Below are 23,047 nucleotides of genomic sequence, written 5' to 3' on the forward strand. Positions count from 1 at the left end.
AATGGGACCTCATTGGTATCAGTAAGGTGGGGGGCCTTTGGCGGAAAGACAGAATAAAGACTTTTGATGAGTTGCAACTTGAATATAAACTTGGCAATCGAGAATACTTTCGGTACCTGCAGGTCCGACATGCCATCTGCTCAGTCTTCCCGACCAGCACTCTTGTTCCGGAATCCTCACCCCTGGAGGACAGAGTGCTCGACGGCCATGTCCCGGATAGTACGATCTCTCTTATATATAAGAAACTGTTAAATGACCGAGCGGACCTTCTTTTACAGCGATGGATTGGAACTTGACGATGAGGATTGGCAGGCAGCGATATCCTCCCCGAAGGAGGTGGCGATCCCTGCCCTTCTGCGACTGGTGCAATTGAAAATCCTACACCGAGTGTATGTGACGGGCCCTCGATTGTTACGTATGGGATATGCTTCGGATGGCTTGTGTAAGGGTGGGTGTGGAATGGTGGGTACTTTCCTACATATTTTGTCGGAATGTCCAGCGGTGGTGTCCTTTTGGAACCGTGTGCATGGCGTTATGGAAGAAGTGACGGGTGTTTCGATCTTGCCTGAGGCTCGAAGGTGTCTTCTGAATGTGTGGGAGCCCAACGACTACAACGTGGCTCAGACACAGTGGGCCACCTTGGGTAATATGGTCGCCAAGCGTGACATTGCACAACTGTGGCGATCATCGAGGGCACCCAGTCTGTCGGCCTGGTCCAGAAACATGGACTGGTGCATGTTTCGCGAAAAAACAGTCTACGTCGCTCGGGGCAGGCCCAAGAAGTGGGGGAGGGTATGGAATCAGTGGATCCAATATCGTGGAGAGATCTGTACTCCCTCTTTTGTGCCTCCACCGGAGGTGTTGCACTCCCCTTAGCATGATGTTCCTTCTGGTCTTGATTTTTGTTCATATATTGCTTGCTTGCTCTCTTCCCCCTTTCCCCCTCCCGCCTTGTTTTCCCAATTGCTTTTAATTTCAATTGTTGCTGGGTAACAGCCTTGTATGCGGTACTCCCTTTCCAGAAGGATCACTTGTGTATAAGCTTTGTGTCTTGCCTCCACAGTTATCTCTTTTTTTCCAGTTTCTTGGTTTGTTTGGTTTTATAAAAAACATAAAAGAAAAAGACCTTATTTCTCCTGCGATTCAATGTATGGCTACTACATGTTTGTTTAATTGCCGCCGGGTCCTCTGGTTGTCGGCTAAAGTGCTGTGTAATTGATTCATCCGATATACTTATTGAAAATGGTGACAGCCGACTTGGAGTGGCTGCATGCTTGCTACTGTATAAGCATGGTTGTCAATAAAGGTTTAAAAAAAGAAACCCACCACACACCACCCCACTTAACAGTTGCCACGCCGCCGCTGGGGCAAGGTCACCAAGGACCAACTGACAACCACCCTCGCCCTGAGACCACCCGTCGACCCCGAAACCGCCACAACCAACCTCAAACAGTGGATCAACAACTGCGCCAACACCCTCGCCCCTTTCAAGATCTCCACAACTAAACACACCAACAAGAAAGCCGCCTAGTTTACCGAAGACCTCCGGACATCCAAGCGCACCTGCCGGAAGCTGGAAAAGAAATGGCTCAACAACCGAACACCAGACAGCCACACAGCCCACCACAAGAACCTCACCCGCAGACACCACCAACTCATCAGGACCACCAAGAGGACCGCCTTCAAGGGCCGCCTAGACAACAACGCACACAACACCAAAGAGCTCTTCAGCATCGTGAAAGAACTCTCCAACACCAGCTCCAACACCAACGACATTCCACCATCACAGGACCTGTGCGACTCCCTGGCCACCTTCTTTCACCGCAAGATCACCAACATCCGCAACAGCTTCAACTCTGACACCCCCACACCCACCACCGAGACCGCCACCGCGCGACCTCCCCCCGCACCAGCCGCCTGACCGCCTGGTCGACCATCAGTGACGAAGACACCATCAAAACCATGAACTCCATCCACTCCGGATCCCCATCAGACCCCTGCCCTCACCACATTTTCAACAAAGCCAGCAAAACCATCTTACCCCTTCTCCGGAAAGCAATCAACATCTCCTTCGAGACAGAAACCTTCCCGGAAAGCTGGAAGCACGCCGAGATCAACGCCCTACTGAAGAAACCCAAGCGGACCCCAAGGACCTCAAGAACTTCCGGGCCATCTCCCTGCTCCCGTTCCCGTCAAAAGTGACAGAGAAGATTGTCAACAAACAGCTAACCCGCCACCTCGAAGACAACAACATCCTGGACCCTTCCCAATCCGGTTTTCGCAGCAACCACAGCACCGAGACCTCCCTAATCGCTGCCACCGACGACATCAGGATCCTGATGGACAAGGGAGAAACAGCCGCCCTCATCCTCCTGGACCTATCAGCAGCCTTCGACACGGTCTGCCACCGCACCTTATCAGCACTCATCCATGACGCCGGATTCCAAGAGAAGGCCCTGGCCTGGACCACATCCTTCCTCTCTGGCAGAACCCAGAGCGTCCGCCTCCCACCCTTCCGCTAAAAAAACACCGAGATCATCTGCGGCGTCCCTCAGGGATCCTCCCTCAGCCCGACGCTGTTCAAAATCTACATGGCACCGCTCGCCCACGTCGCACGACAACATAGCCTCAACATCTTCTCCTACGCCGACGACACCCAGCTGATCATCTCCCTCACCGAAGACCCCCACACCGCCAAAGCCAATCTCCACAGAGGAATGAAGGCCGTCGCCGACTGGATGAAGGACAGCAGACTGAAGCTGAATACAGACAAGACGGAGGTCCTCATCCTCGGACCCGCCCCATCTGCCTGGGATGACTCCTGATGGCCCATATCGCTAGGCACTGCCCCGGAACCCACCGACCACGCACACGACCTGGGGGTCATCCTCGACTCTGCCCTTTCCATGACCAAGCAAGTCACTGCCGTCTCCGCGTCCTGCTTCAACACCCTCCGAATGCTCCGCAGGATCTTCAAATGGATCCCCCCCGACACGATAAAAACCGTCACCCAGGCCCTCGTCACCAGCAAACTCGACTACGGGAACGCCCTCTACTCAGGAACAACAACCAAGCTCCTGAGACGACTACAACGAATCCAGAACGCCTCGGCACGACTGATCCTTGACGTCCCCCGACGCAGCCACATCACACCCCATCTGAGATGCCTACACTGGCTCCCCGTCAACAAGAGGATCACCTTCAAACTTCTCATCAACGCACACAAAGCTCTACACAACACCGGACCTATATACCTCAACGACTGACTCAGCTTCCCCACCCGCAGCCTCCGCTCTGCCAGCCTCGCCCTCACCTCAGTTCCTCGTATCCGGAAAACCACGGCCGGCGGCAAATCCTTCTCCTACCTCGCCGCCAAGACCTGAAACACTCTCCCTACCAGCCTAAGACAGACCCAGGACCTGCTGGTCTTCAGAAGACTTCTCAAGACCTGGCTCTTCGGTCAGTAGCAGCCCCCCCAGCGCCTTGAGACCCTCACGGGTATATAGCGCGCTTTAGAAATCCAGTGATTGATTGATTGATCCATAATATGACTGTGTAGTGTAGTAATCGCTTGTGGGGCTTTGCTAGTATTAGTATTTAGTGCAGCGTATTATAGACACTTGGCTCTTCATCCTCATTTTTCTACATTTGTTTAATACTAATGGCGGGGCGCAGTTTCTCAAAAATGTTCCCAATAGGAGTATCCTGGTGTGGCCAACGTGCATAAGACTTATGCAGCTTATTCCCTGCAAACAATTCCCCTCAATTTTTAATGTCAGTGCCTTGCCAAGCCTCTGCATTCATTGTTGTTTTCAGTAAGAGGAATTTGGGAGGCGTCCACAGGAGTGGGTCAGAGGGTCGAGTCAGAGAAGTATGCGTCGCCATTGTGAGTGCATAAAACTTCTTTTCCAGCAGTATCTAGCTATCTGTAGCAGCCTTGAGTTACTTTGTGGCCTATTGTACATGTGCCTCATCAGTGTTGTCATCACTGGATTTTCCTGGTCAAATTAACCAGACACAACTGTAAGGGGAACTCTGAGATGGCAGCAAATAGACGCGTCACATTTTACCTTTGATACTTCGAGGTGGTGGGGCCATCAGCAAAAATGCGACAACTATTTTGGCAGTGGTATGAGAGACCACTCCAACTGCCTAAGGGATACATTAAGTTTTTGTTTTAGGATGTATCATCAAAGACAAATAAAAAGAATTACTTCTTTGAGGAAAATCCAGTGATGTGGATTCTGCTTTTTGAATACAATTGAAGGAATTGGATAATTTACTAGTGCCAAAGAACCAGTGTATGAATATTGGCGTATCACACATGAAGCCATCTAATTTGTCTTATATATAGTTCTGGACTCTTGGGATAAATATAAGGGTGTGCTGTATATTTCTTTCTACTGTTATAATTGTGTTTACCCACCCTTTTGGCTGAGGTATTGGCACCTTTTGGTAGTAGGGGCAAGGAAGAACAGAAAAGCACCCCGAAAAGAATATAGATATATTTAGTAAAGAATTTCACACTAAAATTGCAACTGCGAAATGATCAATAATTGTGCGGTTCCAATGCTTTGAAAGGGAACACTACTACCTAATTTTTGTCAATAGTTAATATTCTATTCACAAACAGTCCCATCTCATTTAATTTTTGAAGGGGTTCTGGCCTGGTAATATTTTACTAGAGTATTCCAAAGACAAGAATTCACCCTACAGCAGCTCATTAGAAATATGTTGATGCTCGTACCGCATGAGGTCACATATGAGTAGTATGACTAATTGGAGGTAATCAGGTGCGGAAAATGGACACTTGTAACAATTCTAAACTTTTGGTTAGACTTATTATGGTATTCTCAAAAACACAATGTTTTGTTGGTATCGCGGTATATATCTTTCATCCGCCCCTACATTGTAGTTGTGGCAGTTATCATTGAATACCATAAAACGTGCTAGGTGCCTGCCTCATCCAGAGGCTCCTCTGGTTTAGAGTTGCAGTGTCCAGAGATCAAAAAGAGAGGTGAAGTAAAAAATGACCCCAAAAAAGTGAATTAAAAATTAGGTCCACGCTCCTGGATTTTATTAATGAGTGTGGATCTAAAAAATAAAATGTTTGGTACTTGTGCTAGATCGAGTAACTAGATCTAGAAGTGTAACTTAGAAAATGGTGTCGACATGTTTCAGCCCCCTATGGCTCAACGGAGTCTGCAGGGCTTTCGTCAGGACTAAACAAACATACAAACATAGAATAGTTACTTACACCTTTTGTGCAGTTACTGTAATGGCTTACTGGTTAAATAGTCAGTAGCCAGTCTAGCTCTTATAATCTGAAAAAGAGGGACAGGAACAGGAAAACAAAATACATTTTATCGTTTAGCTGTGTGTATTTAGGCACCAGAGTACGTAATAGTCTCTTTTTAAGTATTTACAATACAGACATAGAGAGGGAGCATGTTAAGGCTAAGGGCTGAGAGGCTAGATGTGAGCGACTGTGTAGAGACAGAGAGTCCTGTATTGTTTTAAGGGACTGCTGCCGAATAGGTAGTAACAGTGCAGATGGTTAAAGAAAAGATCGTTATTATATTTCACATTCAGGGCGTGCGAGCGCTCTAGTTGCGTATAATACTAATGGTAGCGCGATGCGTTTAACGAGCACTCACTTATGAGATTGGATACTACCAGGCGTGACAAGTATTAACAAAAAGCATTACTGCAAATAGTTATATTAAGTGGCGTACACGGCATGCGAGCATTCTTACCTAATGTTAAGTATCAAGAGGCTTCGTCAGGGGATACCGGCTAGAAATTAGCCACAGAGCTGGGAAAGAAAGGTCAGGAGATGTATCAGTATTAGGCCACCTTACCGTTAGTTTGCAGTGAGGGATAGAACGCTATTACGCCGCCATTACCCGCGTAGGAGGAGACTTCCGCCATTTGTGCTGACTCTGCCCCTGGACTACGGGTAGACGTCTGGGACACGTATTTGTAGCAAAACACGTGATTGTTTCTGATTGAATGTGAAAAACTTTATCGACTACAAAGGGCGATATCATGATCTGTCGCAACACCTGTAGTGGCTGTATATTTTTAAATTGGAGCAGTTAACAGTCTGATAAATCTTACATTGGCAGTAGTCAGGGGAGAATCATAAGTAATATGTTCTGGTGAATTTAAATCAGATGCAGAAAAGAGGCTGGCTACACAAAGTTGGTTATGCAAACTGGTGCCACGGTATGTTATCATTAAGGCCCCAGATGTGGGTTTTGAGGCGATTCACCCATCTCTGCTCCTTTTCATAGAGCTTTTTTTCGGCATTACGTGTTTTGTCTGTAAGCATTTCAATTACAGTCCAACGTATTTCTTCACATGTGTGTCCTGCCTCAATGAAATGAGCGCACAGTTTGGTGGTAGTCTTTTTTAGCCTGATATTGCTCCTGTGTTCCCCTATGCGTGTTTTTACTTTTCGGCAGGTCATTCCGATATAGACTTTTTCACAGGGGCAGTTAGCCATATAAATTACGTGGGTTGAATTGCAGTTCGTGTGTTGTCTCTGGGTCCATATGAGGTCCTCTGAAAGTTGTAGCTGTTTTGAAGGGGTTGTGTACTTGCAGGCTATACAGTTTCCACAGGGGTAGTGGCCTGTAACTGGGGTCATCGTAAGGTCTCTTGTTATTTCCATTTGTTGTGTTCTCCTCGGTCGAGTGTGAACCAAGGTGTCTCGTAGGTTTTTGGTTCGTCTGTTGGCGAACCTGGGTTTTGGCCATTCAAATTTACCGGTCGTCAGGATTTTCCAATTTTTATTTACCAGTTTTTGCATATCGTAAGTGGCTGGACTGAAAGTTGTTACACATGTAACTAAATCCGGTAGGTGGTTTTTGGGATGAACCTGCAGGAGACATTCTCTTGGTTGGTTATTGGCGCGTTTCATACACCTATGAATTGTAGCTTGGGTATAGTCACGTGCTCTTAATTTTTTGCTTAGTACCAATGCTTGTTCTTTGTAGTCCTCATGTTTGGTACAATTTCGCTTAATTCTAAGAAACTGGCTGTATGGAAGATTGTCTCTTAGTGGTTTGGGATGAAATCTTTTATAGGAAAGTAGGCTGTTTTTCGCAGTAGGTTTAGTGAAGGTCTTGGTTTGTAGACTGTGATTTTCCACAAAGATGGTTAAATCCAAAAAATCAATTGTAGAGTCATTTGCTGTATACGTGAATTTTAACCAGGGGTCACACTCATTCAGCCAATTGATGAAGAGGTTGAGATCGTTTTTGATGTCCCATATGAGGAGAATATCGTCTATGTACCTCTTCCAGTATAGTATACTGGAAGAGTACAGGTTTGATTCATTGAGTACATGTAGGTCCTCGAACTGGCTCACATACAATCCGGCCACCGAAGGGGCAAAAGCGCTGCCCATTGAAGTTCCATGGTTTTGTACATATAGAACCCCTTCGTATTAAAAAAAAAAATTCTTTTAACGCTAGTTTGCAGCATTTTAAGATGAAATGTCTTGGGGTATGGAAACTCCAGTCTTCATGGAACAGGACATCTTCAAGCATCTGAAGAGTATCGTCTTGTGGGAGACTCGTATATAACGATTCCACGTCCAGTCCCACCAAAAGCATGGTGCTCTGATCAAAATAAATGTCTGAAATCTGTAACAGCAAGTCTCTTGTATCTTTCAAGTAGGTGGGGGTTTTTTGGACTAGGGGTATTCATCTGCGAATTTAGACAGAGGTTCGAGGAGTGACCCTATACCGGCCACTATGGGTCGTCCAGGTGGAGGGGTTTTGTTTTTATGTATTTTTGGGAGTGAATAAAAATATGGTATCTTAGGTTCTTTGGCCACCAGATAATCCGCCTCTTTACCTGTTATCCATCCATTCGTTTCTGCCTCGTATATTATCATCGAGATGGTATTTTGGAGTCTCTCAGTGGGGTCTTCAGTGATCTAATCTCTATCTCTATGTCATATGGATTCAATCCTCACCAGACATCGATCAACCTTCATTTATTGAGCTACCTCATAAATTGTACTGTCATCTGCTGTGACAGGGTTCCCAGCAATTAGGGTAGAGGGTTGCCCTTGTCTGTGCTCAGTGCACAATTAAAATCACTCCCCCAAGCCATAGGCATGTCTTGATCATATGTGATTTTCATAATCACATGGTCTAGGAACTCTGCCGGAGTAGAGTTTTGAACATGTTCCTTTACCCATCTCATAGGCTTCCCTTGTGTATTGTTTACCTAACCCAGGTGTTGTTTAACCTCATAGATGCTAGAAAACATCCCTCCCCAGTGCTGCGCTGTCCATTGGAACCAGTGCTGAATGGACGTCCAATGGTCGTGCGCAGCACTGGGGAGGTAGTGCTGCCGTCGGCCAACACACCGACGCAGCACTTAAGGGGTTAATAACTTGTTGACACAAACTGTACCCTTTGGTTTACTCATGTGTGCCTCTCACTTAAGACAAATAGCAATGTACAATTGGCCCTTCCATCTTTTCTTCACTTTTCCCCTTCCTTCTTAGTTAAGTATGTTTCTTGCATGAACATCAGGTTCACCCTTTCCTTTTTACATATTCAAGAACACTATGACTTTTGTTGAAGTTACCCAATCTCTCTGATGTTCCATGTTATTGTGTACATCTCTCTCAACCATTGATTATAGATACTTTGTGGTGACACAATATTTTGCACATTATCCCCCAAATTGGATAGAGCCATCCCTGTCTCCTTCTTAGGTTGACTTTGATTGGCACTGCATTCTTTATTGCTGTGTCTTGTAGTCTATTCTCCTTGGCATCGTTTGAGTTGATTGTGTGTAATTTGGACCTTAAGTAACTACTCTTAACTCATCTCCGTAAACCTTCCCACACAGTCCTTTCCTCTAACTGCTAATGCCCATTGTGATTGTTTACCTCTCCTAATTTGGGAGGACTAGAATCAGACTATGTCTATACTTCAATGGAGGTTAAAAAGGAGAGAAAAGGGGAAAAGGAAATAGGGGATATGTCTAAATTGTTATGATACACCACTCGCTGTTTTGTTTACTGCTATCCCTTTTATGCATTCATACCCAACATTTCTGCTGTGTTCATGGGTGTTAGCATGAAATGCACTTTTTGAAGAACAAGACTTTTGAAAATTTAGGCAGGAAATTATACATGTGCTTCATTGTCCTGTGGTGATTTAGCCTACTCCTCTCAAGGTATCATGGCTTTCAGATCTCATTTAAGCCACTATGGGTGCATTATGTGCCCAGTCTTCATCTTCCTTTTCGCCCATTCCTTGGCTCGTAAGATCCAGATTTGTATCAGTTCGGGCTTGAGCTGTCCCAGCTGTGGGTGCATCTTTTGCTGCTGCTATTTGGGCCGAATTGGTCTGGTTGTCACTGTGGGTTTGTTCCTACACCTGATGGTCTGTTCTCATGTCAGGCGGGATGCCAATGTCTTCACAACATTTTCAGTTGTCAAGGTCCAATCCAGAGCTCCCTCTGGGTCTGGGACTAATGGTATTTTGCCTCCGTCAATTGGTTTTAAGTATGCAGATAAGATAAGCATGTATTTCATGGCCATGTGTCTGTGGGACGATTTTACCTCTAAGGAAAAGTGTCTCTTTACTTGTACTGTTGGGTTATAGATCGTAAAGATACTTATTTTAAAGTTGTCCATGCTTATTTGGCTGTTCATTCTGGACTGCTGCAGTATTCAGTAACTATCCACTATTAGCCTTGGCAGTGCTCTAGGCTTGGGAGGGCTTGCTGGTAGTTTTTAGGATGTCTCAATATCAAAATGCTGCAACTGTCAGCCAATATTCCTGAAATTATACCAAATCAGACTCTTCCAATTTCTTATGCATGCCTACTATTCTCATGTTGTTGTGACAGGATCTACCCTCCGCATCTTCTGCTGTGTACATGAGCATGATTCTTGGCTTTCACTTCAGCTAGTTGCATGCCCTTGATCATGGATTGCAGTATAGCTAATGATTTCTGCGAAGTTCTGGATCCCTAGTCAGGAGATTGTGAGCGCATACTCCACTTTGATATTTCAGCTGTCACTGTTGCGTGATAAGGGCCGCAACACCACACAATGACCCCCTAACCTACACATTGGAGTTGCTTTGCAGATGCACTGGTTACTGTGCCAACTCTTCAATTAAGCCGCTCTTTGTCCTCTGACCATTGTTCCTCTATGCCTTCTGTTACTTTGGCATGGGTTTTATCCGTGGCTGGTTTGTCGCTGGGGTTTGTGCCTCACTCTTCATCTTGCATAGGATTCCGTTAGTGCCAGTTTACAGGTGCCAGGGCCTCTCACTTGCTCTCTGCAATTTCAGACAATTTAGTTGTTGTTGGGGCTGCTGCTAGCCAGAATTAGGCGGGATTATGCAGCTAGTGAGGTAGACGAGCGGGAGTTTACACAATGTCCTTAATCTCCATCATCTGCTAGTCATGCCCTCGTCAAACCATCATTGTTGAAGTTTAGAAAAATTGCTTTTAACTTTGCTGTATTTTCAATATTCGCTTCTTTTTCTTAGTAATTGTGAGTAGTTGACAGCTTAATTATAACACCAGAGTAAAACTTTGACAGCACACTTTATAAATAGCATAATCTTTTGCAGCCAGTCTACATCCACCAAACAATGTACAGTAATTCTCTGTGAGGAGCTGCCTTGTCAGGATTTACAATCTATTTACACAGTCTGAACAAATTATTCTGTCAGTGGATTTGTCAAAGCGCTTCTGCCTGAGAAAATCAAGATAAGCGGACCATGTAAACTGAAGTCCCATTTTTTGTATTTGAATGTGCACATTTAACCCTTTTTCAGATAGCATGTTTCCACAGATTCTGTAAATTACTTTACCCAGTGCAGCATTGCCAGCGCATTTTAGTGCCACCACTCCTAAACTCCACACCACAATCCACACCACAATCTCACAGCACTACACTATCAATATCAGCAATGGACCAATCCCATCTCCAGATAGCCACCGTTTGACAGCCATAGGGTGCCCACCCCAGGTTTTTGCCTTCCCTTGCCATTTTTCTGACCCAGTTTGTTTTGGTCTTAGGACTTTACCATTGCTAACCAGTGCTAAAGTGCATATGCTCTTGCCTCTAAACATGGTAATATTGACTCATACCCAAATGGCATATTTAATTTAAATCCCTGGTACAGTGAACTACAGGTGCCCTGTAAACTAAATGCTACTAGTGGGGCTGCAGCACTGATTGTGCCACCCACTTAAGTAACAGAGCCTGTGTATGCAGTTTAAACTACCATTTCAACCTGGCAAATCAAACCTTTTGCCGGGCCCCAATCATACTTTTGAATGCATATATGTCAGCCCTATGGTTGGCCCTGGACAACCCAGAGGACAGGGCGGAATGTATTTAAAAAGCAGGACTTGTACTTTTAAGTCTTACCTGTCCTTGTAGTGAAAAACTCTTTAAATTCGTTTTTCACTAGTGCAGGGCTCATATCGTTCATAGGATAATATTGGAATTACCTTATTACATTTTATTAGTGTAATTTCCAAATGGAAATATATGACTGGTTCAAGTTTAGTGCCAGTGCAATCCTATTTTAAAATCTAACTTGTGGTGAAGTCTGATTTCAAATGACAATCGTGAAAGTATCCCTTTCAGAAAATTGGCAATTTCTTGCCTTATCCACTTGATCCATCTGCTGCCTGCAGCCTGTCTGTTATCACCTGGGTGGGGGTAGTTGGTAGTCAGGCTTCATATATTCCTCCTAGACAGCCACACACAAAACAAACTTATGTGTGTCTGAGGTGGCTCTCAGTGGCAGGATGGTAGGGAGGATCTGAACCCAGCCTCAATTACACCTCAATAGGCTGTGTCCTGTTCCACACAAAGGACTGTATACCCCTAAAGTTAGTCTGGATCCAGGGCAGGGATGACTGGGCATCTGTGCACTTCAAATGTATACTTCTAGAAGCAGCTCCCCTCTTCAAAGGCACAACTGTGTATAAAAGAAGGACCTCTGACACCACCACTTAAGTACACTTCTGGACCCGTTGATACTCTGCTAGGAAGAAGGACTGCTATGCTGCTGAAGGACTGCCCCTCTGCTACATTGCACTCTGCTGGATTCCTGCTTTGTTGTGCTGACCTAGTGCTTTCTAACCTCTACACTGGTTGAGAAGGACTGGAACTGCATCTCTTGAACCCAGAGTGACTCCAAGGGCTAATTAGCTGGCCTCATGATCTGAAGCCTCAGGGCCCAACCACCTTGCACCTGCACCTGGACTCTGCCATTTGTGAGTCTGCCATGCCAAGTGAAGCATCCCCAGTCCTGGACCCTTAGAAGTGGTCCTAAGGTGCTTGCCAGCGGATCTGACGCATCTTCTCTGCTGAGTGGCGCATCCCCGAGCAAAACAGCTGGTGCATGGATTTCTGCTGCATGGCCCAACCCAGTCCTCTGAATTGACGCATCAACCGGAGGCGTGGAGCATCCACAGCCCAGGACCTCGCATCTCTCATTGACAGCAGCCTTGATGATGACACCTGACTCAGCATCAGAACCTCGGAACAGATGCATCACAGGCTTCGCACCACATCCCCGATGCTAGACGACACACCACAGCCTTGCCACATCTTGTACCCAACGCATTGCTTTGGCTGCACATCGTATCTTCGACGACACAGATCAATGCCACACTCCACAACCAGGATTTAAGGTACTCTGTTCAGCGGGCGTAACTGCGTCCCTGTAGACAGCCCGTGCTCCATAGCAGTCAGCCTAAATTTGTGACTTTGATCTGGTCCAGTGCGGCCATATATCCCAGTAGTGCTTTTTGTGCTTACAGAGTCCCAGCTCACAAACCTAAAAACATGTCAGCACCTCGACCCATGATCCTCAAACCACTCTGTCATTAGAACACCGAACAAATTTTAGCCCACATGAGAAAAGTCAGTGATAAACTGGCAAGATCATACGTCATCCATATTGCAGGACTACGCAAGAGAAATTGTCATCCGCCGTAAGTTCTTAGCCCTTAGGAAAAAGCTTATTAAAAAAGATAATGTTCCACATGCTTTCGCTGGACCATCGAAATTCAGAATCTCCTTTAAAGGTCAGATGAGAATCTTCACATACGTAATGGAGTTATCCACTTTCTTAGATAAATCTGAAACACAAATGGAAGTGGACCTCTCTCTGGCGTCCTCAGTGGAATAAGGTCTGTGATTAATACAATGCACTTCTTATGCAGCCCACGCCTTAAGTCTAAAGACATGGTGTTGTCTTGGGACTGAGCCTTGCATTCACACTGTGTTAAGTTGACACGAGCTTATCAGAAGTTTAAACGCCATTTTTTCCTTTCTGCTGCCTTTTGCACACGGCACACATTATAATAAATGTTTAGAATTTAGCAGAGTGTTTTGCTTCACACGAGAATAACATGTTTTCCTATATTAGCAGCCTTGCTTGGTACGCTTAGTCTGCACAGTGAGTGCCAAGGCCTTCAAGGTTATTTCAACACAGTGGTTGTTGTTCGGACTGATCAGCGCACGTCCTAGACATAACATATATGCAGCTGTGGCCACCTCTTATTTTGGCGCGTTTAATAATGCACTGCGTAGGCATGATCACACACACTTGGAGAAGATTTGCATGCTGGGAGCTGGTGCAGAATCAGATGTGATCCATTTCTGCTAGCACCAGAGGTATGGGACTGCCTTTGTAATCCCAAGAGACCTTCTGTAGATCTAAAATAACCTACTAGCAACGGAGGGTGAAATATAGGTATATTTTAAACCTGTTTCCATTCAGCATTATAACATGCTTTCTCCCTTTGTATTTTATGGAATAGTAACTATGCTGATAATCCTGTTGCTGATAATATGTCTGCTTGTATTAGCTAAGATATTGCGCATGAGAACACGGCAATAGAAATAAATATTTCAAACTTGCACGTGTCTTCATTTACTCCCTGTTTTGGACTGGTATGATAGTATAACGAAAGAGTGTTCATGTGTTCCACATTTCCTGAGGTTAATCTAAGTTCCATGTTCTGGGTTGTCTAATCATTGGTGTTATGGAAGAGCCAATGAGACACTGTTGCTAGTCTGATAGGGGATGTTGGGTACTAAGGTGAGTTTTGGCACACCCTAATTCACTGACTTTCCAAGTCTCTATGCATAGTTCTGTGTAGGAGCAGAATTCCTGCTACAGTGTCAAGAGGGCAGCCTGGATTACCGGGACCACCGTATGTGCCTGCCTCTGGGACCACCAGTATCGAGTCTGGCAGGCTGTCTCCCTTGACAGACCCATGGCCTTAGTATAGGGTGCTCACTCATCCGTACCTTAACATCACCCAAGAACATAAACCCCAGTCAACCAACAACCCAATTTCTTACAACCACCATCCAGAATCGGCACCACTACAACTTCACCACAGCCCATTCATCAGTGCACCACCACCTACGGCACAAAATCTTAATCTTAGCATATTTTCTCCAACCCATCATGGCATGTCTTGGATTGCACCACCAACCCAGATGTGTGCAGCCACACCTACAACATAGCTCTGCCTTCTTAGAACTGCAACGCTGCTCCTCAGCACCACACAATAGCACTGCCCCACCAGTCATCATCACCAGAATATTTACAGCACTGCACTCTCACCACGTGCAATGTACTTCCATTCACCCCTTCCAACAGTAGGGCATCTACAAATCATGCCCCCAATACTTCTCGCCATGGCAAAGCACCACCAATCTTAAACACATTAATTCAACTCCAGCACTCCTGCAATATGCTGTCTCCACTCACATTGCATCGCATCCTACAAGATCTGTATCTCCACCCAGCACAGCATTATAATGACCATTCCATTGTGCTATCACTGCACTACCACCATTGCCACAAATCGATACCAGTAGCTCTTCAACGTCATCCCAGAACTGCACCTCTAAATACAGCTTAGTATTTTCACCCAAGGACCAACATCATCAGCACTGCATCGCCACCCTTCTCGCAGGGCACCACCATCGCCATCACTGCATCACAACTTATGCAAAGGCCACTTTCCCCAGCTGTGAAATACAGCTACTAGCACCACACCACAAATTCAAGCGCTCTAAGTACTGTGCAAACAACACATCTCTCCTCCCAGCACTGCATTGTAACTTTTTCATTCCTCACCACACCCTGGCATCACTCCCTCAGTCCCAACATCACTTAATCACCTCTGGATTCTCAGCACTCTATTGTAATACCACTGCACTCATATTGTCAGCTTGATAATATTGGTTCTAAGCACCATACCACTGCTTCTGAGCTCCATCTTGTTCTGATTGCTCCATCTTTCACCATCAGTGCACATTTACCTGAGAAGCACTATTTGTGCTATCAACCTTGCAGCAAGGTGCCATTAAACTCAGCACCGTACCTTTTTATTCTTAACTACTGCACTATCACCAGCATGGCACTGGCCACACCTAGTCCTGAACCTGCGCCACCATCCTGTTTACTGCCTTGGTCCCCTTAACCCTGCATATTTTCCCTGAACCACATCTGTAGCTGTCACTGCTATATTACCCCTTCAAATACCACACTACTTCTCCCCTACCCTGGACTATTACTCGAGGCAATTGATATCCATCCTTCAGCTCCACACCACCACCCCTGTAACAAAGTCCACCACTCCAGCAATGCATCTTAACCTCAGTCCCACACCACCGAACATTAGACCACCACTGAGCATGGCACCACAATCACCCAGTCCGGTACACCCCCTACCAGCCCCCAAGCACCATGCCATAACACCCAGCACGATCCCTGAACCTTGTTCCAGCTAGAAATATGGCTGTTCATGAATATTTATTTATAGTTTGAATAGTTTAGCACCTTGAAACTCTAATGTATATAAAAGGACAAAACAGCCCTGCATCGTACTTGGGCATTCTAAACTTTTCATTGATCCATTGCTGCCAAAAAGAAGTCAGTGTTCAATATGTAGAATATGTTATGGTCAGGCACTGAATTCGTGCCTGACCCCTTCATAACCATCGCCTCAATCAGCACAAACTGCCAACCACTGCCCTACAACCCTCAACATAGGAGTGTGGGCACACACTGCCTCACATCCCAGCTCTCAGTTTGCCCTGATGCATCATAGTAAATGCCGTGCATGATAACACTTACTTCTGTGACAGGCTTTAGTTTTTTACCCTTTGTAGGTGCAGATGTGTTTCAGGATAATTGTCCCTCTTCAGTAGAGAGCAACACATTCTTTTTGGGGGTGCTGTAAATGCTGCCCAAAGTTTTCTCAGGTCTCTGTACCTCTCGCTGGGTGCAGGTGCATCAACCAGAGCTCGTCAACTCATTAGCTCAAGGGAGCCTTTTCAAACAGGAGGAGGGTGGGCGCACGCTGCCTCACATCCCAGTTTGCCCTGATGCATCTTAGTAAATGCATTGCATGGTAACACTTAATTCGGTGTCAGGCTTTAGCTTTTCACCCTTGTTGGTGTAGCCATTGCTGTGTATCTCTAGACAAGTGTTTCAGGATAGTGGTCCTTTCAGTAGAGAGCAACACATTCTTTTTGGGGTGCTGGAATGCTGCCCAAAGTCTTCTCAGGTTTCTGCACCACTCGCTGGGCGCAGGTGCATCAACCAGAGCCCGTCAGCTCATTAGCTCAAGGGAGCCTTTTCAAACAGGAGGAGGGTGGGCGCACGCTGCCTCACATCCCAGTTTGCCCTGATGCATCTTAGTAAATGCATTGCATGGTAACACTTAATTCGGTGTCAGGCTTTAGTTTTTCACCCTTGTTGGTGTAGCCATTGCTGTGTATCTCTAGACAAGTGTTTCAGGATAGTGGTCCTTCTTCAGTAGAGAGCAACACATTTTTTTTGGGGGTGCTGGAATGCTGCCCAAAGTCTTCTCAGGTTTCTGCACCACTCGCTGGGCGCAGGTGCATCAACCAGAGCCCGTCCGCTCATTAGCTCAAGGGAGCCTTTTCAAACAGGAGGAGAGTGGGCGCACACTGCCTCACATCCCAGCACTCATTTTTCCCCAGATAAATCAACATAGGACTAACACCCTACAGCATCTTGCTACCAGCCCAAGCATCGCAGCACCCTCACTGTTCCGCTCTATGCTAGACTCCTACCTCCACAGTGTACCATTCCCAGCACTGGACCACACCCTAGCACTGCACCACTCTCAGACCTTCAACACCACCCTTGAGAATCACAACCAGGCGCTCGGTACTGCGATATCAGTAGTCAACACTGTTCGCCCACCCTTTGTTGTCTTTTTTACATGTAAACTGTTACCGTAATTCTGTTCTTTTAATGCTGTGGGAGATGTGGTTAAGCTTTTCTGGGTCATCTTGTGGGACGTTCAAAAATGTCACTAAAGAATAGGAATTTCACTAGGTGAAATTCTATGGTTACCTTCAAGAGTGTGTCATCAAGTGGTTGGCGTGACTCTGTTTCTCTGTTTGTGTTGAGTCCCCTACTAGAAGCAAATGAGCACAGTCCATCTCCAAGCTGCTTCCCTTGCTACATCAGAGATGTTCTCCCAAAGCATGGTCCCAGTAACATTCTGAGAGCAACTGAGAGGTGAAGTAGGATCAAGATGGTGGTTTATCGTGTGACAGTTCTCAGGAAAAAGATGTTTAGCAATATAACCTCTTTGTCTTTAAAATGAAGCATGATTGCTACTCACCTGGTGTGGGTTGGGTTTGAGGTTGCTCTGCTGTTGGATGGTTCCTGCATATTTTACCTTTAGTACCACACCACAATCTGCGAGCAACACAATTTCAGTGCTACAGCTCCATCCATCAGCAGCGCTGCCCTCCCCTGCACTGTGCCACCCAGTGTTGCACCACTGCCCCAGCACTGCACAATCCCAAGTACTGCACCATACCCAGCACTGCATGTCCCTCAGGGTTCCACCGCCCTTCGGAACCGCTACGAATCGAATGATGTAAAAGCTAGGTAACTTTACTGAGTAAAATATACATTTAATTATGATATCTTATGTTTCTTAATATTTGCTGTATCACCAAGCTATTCCTCTGTGAAATAATTGGAAGGTATCCTGAAAATATTGAATATGGTTAATTTTTCTACCGCCCATATTTTTTTACATTTAAAACAAATGAAAGTACAGAGTGTTTGAAAATATCTCAAGAAAGAGTGCTACAAATACTTATTACAAAGTTGCAAACAAAACCCCTCACATTCTTCTGTGTGGTACTGTTTTGCGCGCGATATTAAATGATTCATAAACTCTTCTATATGTGACACTTTCAAATATTTCCAGGGCAAAGTGTTTCCAAAGCTGAGAAAAAGAAGTCCTCAGGGATCCTCTGAGTCAGCTTCTGATAAAGAAGACGATGAAGCAACTGACTATGTTTTCAGAATATTGTATCCTGGCACTCAATCTGAGTTTGGTAAGCAAGTGTCGCCAGTGCAATATTGATTAAGGTGTTTTCTGCATAGATAATAATAAATAGTTGTTAATAAGTAAGAGATTGTTTGTTGATAATAAAAATAAAAATACTCCTGTTAATGTTATGCCAAGTATCCATTTATTACTTACCGCAACTTTAATTTTCTTCCTATTACGAAACTTATTAACATTGATTTTTCTTACTTTGTATTTTTTTTGTTTCGTGGTGTCGTTGGCATTCTGGATTTACCTCCAAACCTATTGCCTCTAGCAGGGTTGGGGTATAATAAATTCCATGACGGAAATTCAAGTCTATAATTGTATGCTTTCTATGCCTATTGTTGAATAATATCTTCTCTGACGTGCAGCGGTAAAGCCACACTTCATCAGAAAGTTTATCTCCCACGACAGGCTATCACCAGACTCTGCAAAACACACAAGATGATGGAATGTTGCACAATCACAAACATTCACCCCCAGTAACGGATCTGGGTTTATTCCATCGTTAATTTGCTCACCAAGCCACCCCAGTTCAGACATGGCCATATGCAAATCAGTCTTGACCCTGTGCCTCATGGGAACAGTCCAGACCGAACTGCCAAGCCATGCCTCTCCTGGACCGGAATCAAGAATCCTAGGAACTGGGGTGGCTTGGTGAGCAAAATAACGATGGATTAAACCCAGAACTGTGACTGAGGGTGAATGTTTTGCCATTGTGCAACATTCCGTCCATCATCTTGTGTGTTTTGCTATCACCAGGCTCTGGCCATGATGCTAAGGGACGGTTTGTTATGCGCTATTACCCTGTATATTTTAGTTACGATACCCCTATTTTCATGACTGATGAGAAGTTGTATCAAGGCTGTAAGTGCAAGTGGCTAGGAAGGCAGAGTTTCTCACCCGAGTGGAGTAGTAAAGTCTAAAGTATAGAAAATACCTAAGGACAATCATCCCCCCATCTCTTTAAAAAGATGTAGTACCATGAATTCGCCAATACACATAAAGATCTAGTTTTGCTATAATCAATTGCAAAGCATATACGAACAATATATGTGAAGGTGGTAGATCAACATACTGGTAAAACTGGGATGTCAATCTGTCAACCCCGGGAGCTTTACCTCAAGTCAGATATGTTATCACAGTTCTGGTCTCTTCCTCCATAAGGGGTTGGTTCAAGACTTTTCTTTTGTGGGATTTCAATCACGCTAAAGTGGCTGTCGAAAGACTTTGCTCTCTTTTTTAATGCGTTATTTTCAACTCTGCTATTTAAAGATGTGTATAATATTTGGTTGATACCTCAAAGATAACTTCTGTGGTCCTGCATCTTGTACCATCTTTGATTCCTAAGAGCTCCCTACAGGAATTCTTGAGTTGAAGTAACCTGACAAGAGTGCAACTGGGCTGTTCACCCTCACCTTATTGTCTTGCATGTTTACTTAGGTACTTTAGTTTGGGATGTGCCTCTGTTCTGAATTCAGAGAGCACCTACTGAAGTGTTCCCTCTGCTGCTCAGACACGAGTTTTCATATTCTTTCTCTAGCATCCTGAGGTCCACCTCCAAAGCCCCCAGCCGAAGTCTGATTGATTTAAGTACCCTTGCCTGTTTGGAAATGCATAGATCTCTTATGCATGCCTCAAAGGCTTCCTCGTGGTGGAGACCCTGGATACAGAGACCACTTTTAACTCAAAGTAGTCTTCGATATCCCTCCTAGTATCATTCATGAGCTATGGTTTCAGACGATCACTGGAGGGAAATGTCTGGTGGCGACCCTCCCTTTCCAGTTTTGGAAACATCAATTCCAGGGTCACAGGAAAGTGATAAGAGAGGGTGCTAGGGAGTATCTTCACTCCTGCAGTTCGTGGCTGGCACCCTTGATCAGCCAATAATCTACTCTGCATGATGCTTCATGGACGGAAGAGCAAAATGCAATAGTTCCTACTTATGAGTGTGGCGAACGGGAGGTTCAAAGTGTGACTTTTATTTGGTGCCCGAAGAGCAAACACTGCTAATAGTGGGATTCTACAGGTGGTTGGGGACTTGTCTTTGTATGCATCAAATGCTGTGTTGAAATCACACCCCACAAAATGATTCAAACATCCAGGTTGTCACAGACATACATGAGACCATTGAAAAAGTAAGGAGAGTCCGTATTTGATCCATATTAGTTTGAGTAGTGTTACATGTTGATTAGTTATCAACCCTTGTAGAATTAGCTATCTACCCTCTTTGACGACAACTGTTTTCAAATCATGGTAATGTACTGTACATTTAATCAATATCCCTACCCCTCTGGATTGGGAATTGTAAGCGATATAATATGTCTTGCCACCAATTACAAGTGCATGCCTTTTCCGATGCAGTTGTCAGGTGAGTTTCCTTCAGGAAAGCTATATCAATATTGTGCTTACTAGGCTATGCTAGTACTGCCCTGATGTTTCTTGGATTGTTAAGGCCCCTGATGTTTTATGTAAGCAATTAAAGCTCATGCTTAAACTGGATGGATATCAATCATAAGTCAGGACTTAATTGTGGTCCCATATTGTTTGGGTAAACACGACCTGTCCCCTTCACTAAGGTGAAGGGGACAGGTCGTGAAGGGGACCCAGTTTAGAATATTCATATGCAATAGGTTGTTTTGTAGGGCTTTTATTAGTCAAATCCAGTAATTCCAGACATAAACAAGTGTTGCCCTCCCCCCACACATGAAAGCCCACTTTTAAGTGAGTACTATACCCCCTTGTAACTTTCCCCGCAAACCCTTCTCTAAGAGAATTAAAAAGAGGCAATAGATCTGGTTAAACACACAAAGTGTGATTCCGCTAGAGGTCTCCAAAGGTCACAGCTGATGACACAAGGCCACCTCAGTCCATACTCCAGCCAAATTGTGGATCTGTTCTCCATGGCTCAGAAAAGGAAGTGTCCTCAGTTTGGCACCATACACTCCCCGCTGAATGTTTCCCTGAGGTATGCCTTTACGTTCATCTGGTCTCTGGGCCTGCTTTATGTATTTCCTGATTGCTGATTGAGATGACCCCAGACTGGCTGAGGAGGATCTGCTATGCTGATCTGTTGACAATCGGCCTCCCTATCCTACTCCTGCAGCATACAGTCAGGTCCTTCACACAAATCCCCCCAAACTGAGGCTGACTACGAGATGATATATAGGTGTCAGCTAGAGTCCTTTTGCATTCCTAATGAAATTGAGAATGTCATCCTAGCTGCCTGGACTCCGGCTACTAAAATCATTTATGCAGGTCACACATTTTTGCTGTGGGCAAGTAAGATGGCTTAGGCCTCTATAATTCTTGCCTTTCTAATGCCCTTAATTTGGTGCTAACTCTTGCAAAGCAGGGGCTGACAGTGTCTGTAGTAAATGGCTACTTAGGTGCCATGTCAGATTTTGTGTGTTTTCCCGAAGCCATCTGTGTTTAGATCACCACTAGTGGCCATTTCCTAATTTGTTTACTTTACCTGTTTCCTCCCACTCTGTTTATTGTTACTCAGTGGAATGGTAATATGTTGACCTTATTAATGTTATCCCCATTCAAAATAATGCAATATTCAGCATCTTAACTTGAAGACTGTATTTCTGATAGCTACAACTTCAGCTGTAGGATCCGAGAAAAGCACACCCTGTCCGCTCATGAACCTTTCACAGTTTTTCACCCAGATTAGTTGGTCTTCTACAACTGCCCAGCCTACTTACCAAAGATGGTTTCTGTCTTTCTCATCGGCCAGTCTACCAACCTTCTATCTTTCTTCCTTCCTCACCAACTTCCATTCCACCATGGAGCAAGAGCAACTCGGTGGAGTCGACCCCAGGCATGTGGTACCCTACTAGATCTAATTGATACTTGAGTCCATCGGTGCACTCGTTATTTTCTTATTTTAACTCTTTGTATTCTCAGTAGTTGTTGTGCAACTTCACCTAGTGTTTTGTCTGGAAACACTCTACTTCAATAGTGATAGGGAGGGTAGGAGAATTCCATCCTGGTTGGTGAGTGCACACTTCACATAACATTCAAGTCTTTTCAACTTGTTTCTTTTTACAAATCAGTTCAAATCGTTTGTCTTAAGAAGTATTGTTTATTTCATATTTCTTTTGATCTTGTTCTATAACTTTGTTGCTTTCATTACATTGAATTCATGTTGCCATCCTGTTTCCACATATACCCAATGCATTTCGGGTCTACGGAGATACCCTTCCTCAGGGGTCTGTGAAATGGGAAAGAACAGTAAACATGAACTAGACTTATGTGTAGTTCATAACATGGTTTCATATTATCACGCCATTCTCTGCTTTACAGTTACTAAGTCACTGTCTTTACATTATTATCCTGACTGAATATACAGATAGCTGCAATATCATCATATATCAATCTGGCCACAAATAAACTATAATGCATTGGATACTGACTCAATGGTGCAAAAAATACATAAATCGATGAGGTGGGTGAATAAATAAAGAGATTGTCATATTGTATTTATTCACTACATTCAGAGTGAATCCTGGCATGTATCGGGTGTAATCTGAGTTACTTTCGTTCCCGCGTGTAACTACATAAACATAAGTTAATCGGCTATGTAGTTCAGGCTACGTCTTTTAAAGTCGGGTGCCTA

At 44.8% G+C, this 23,047-nt stretch overlaps 1 protein-coding gene across 1 annotated transcript in view; it reads left to right on the forward strand.

The window, feature by feature from the left end:
- LOC147665634 (small G protein signaling modulator 1-like) overlaps positions 1-23,047 on the forward strand; it is a 518,897-nt gene that overhangs the window by 290,288 nt on the left and 205,562 nt on the right. Inside the window, exon 8 of the mRNA XM_086949626.1 lies at positions 18,298-18,427. Coding sequence (XP_086805752.1) covers positions 18,298-18,427 — 130 coding nt within the window. The remainder of the gene's footprint in view (positions 1-18,297; positions 18,428-23,047) is intronic.

Source organism: Lissotriton vulgaris, unplaced genomic scaffold, assembly GCF_964263255.1.
Source record: "Lissotriton vulgaris unplaced genomic scaffold, aLisVul1.2 SCAFFOLD_1463, whole genome shotgun sequence".
In the NCBI taxonomy this organism is placed as follows: Eukaryota; Metazoa; Chordata; class Amphibia; order Caudata; family Salamandridae; genus Lissotriton; species Lissotriton vulgaris.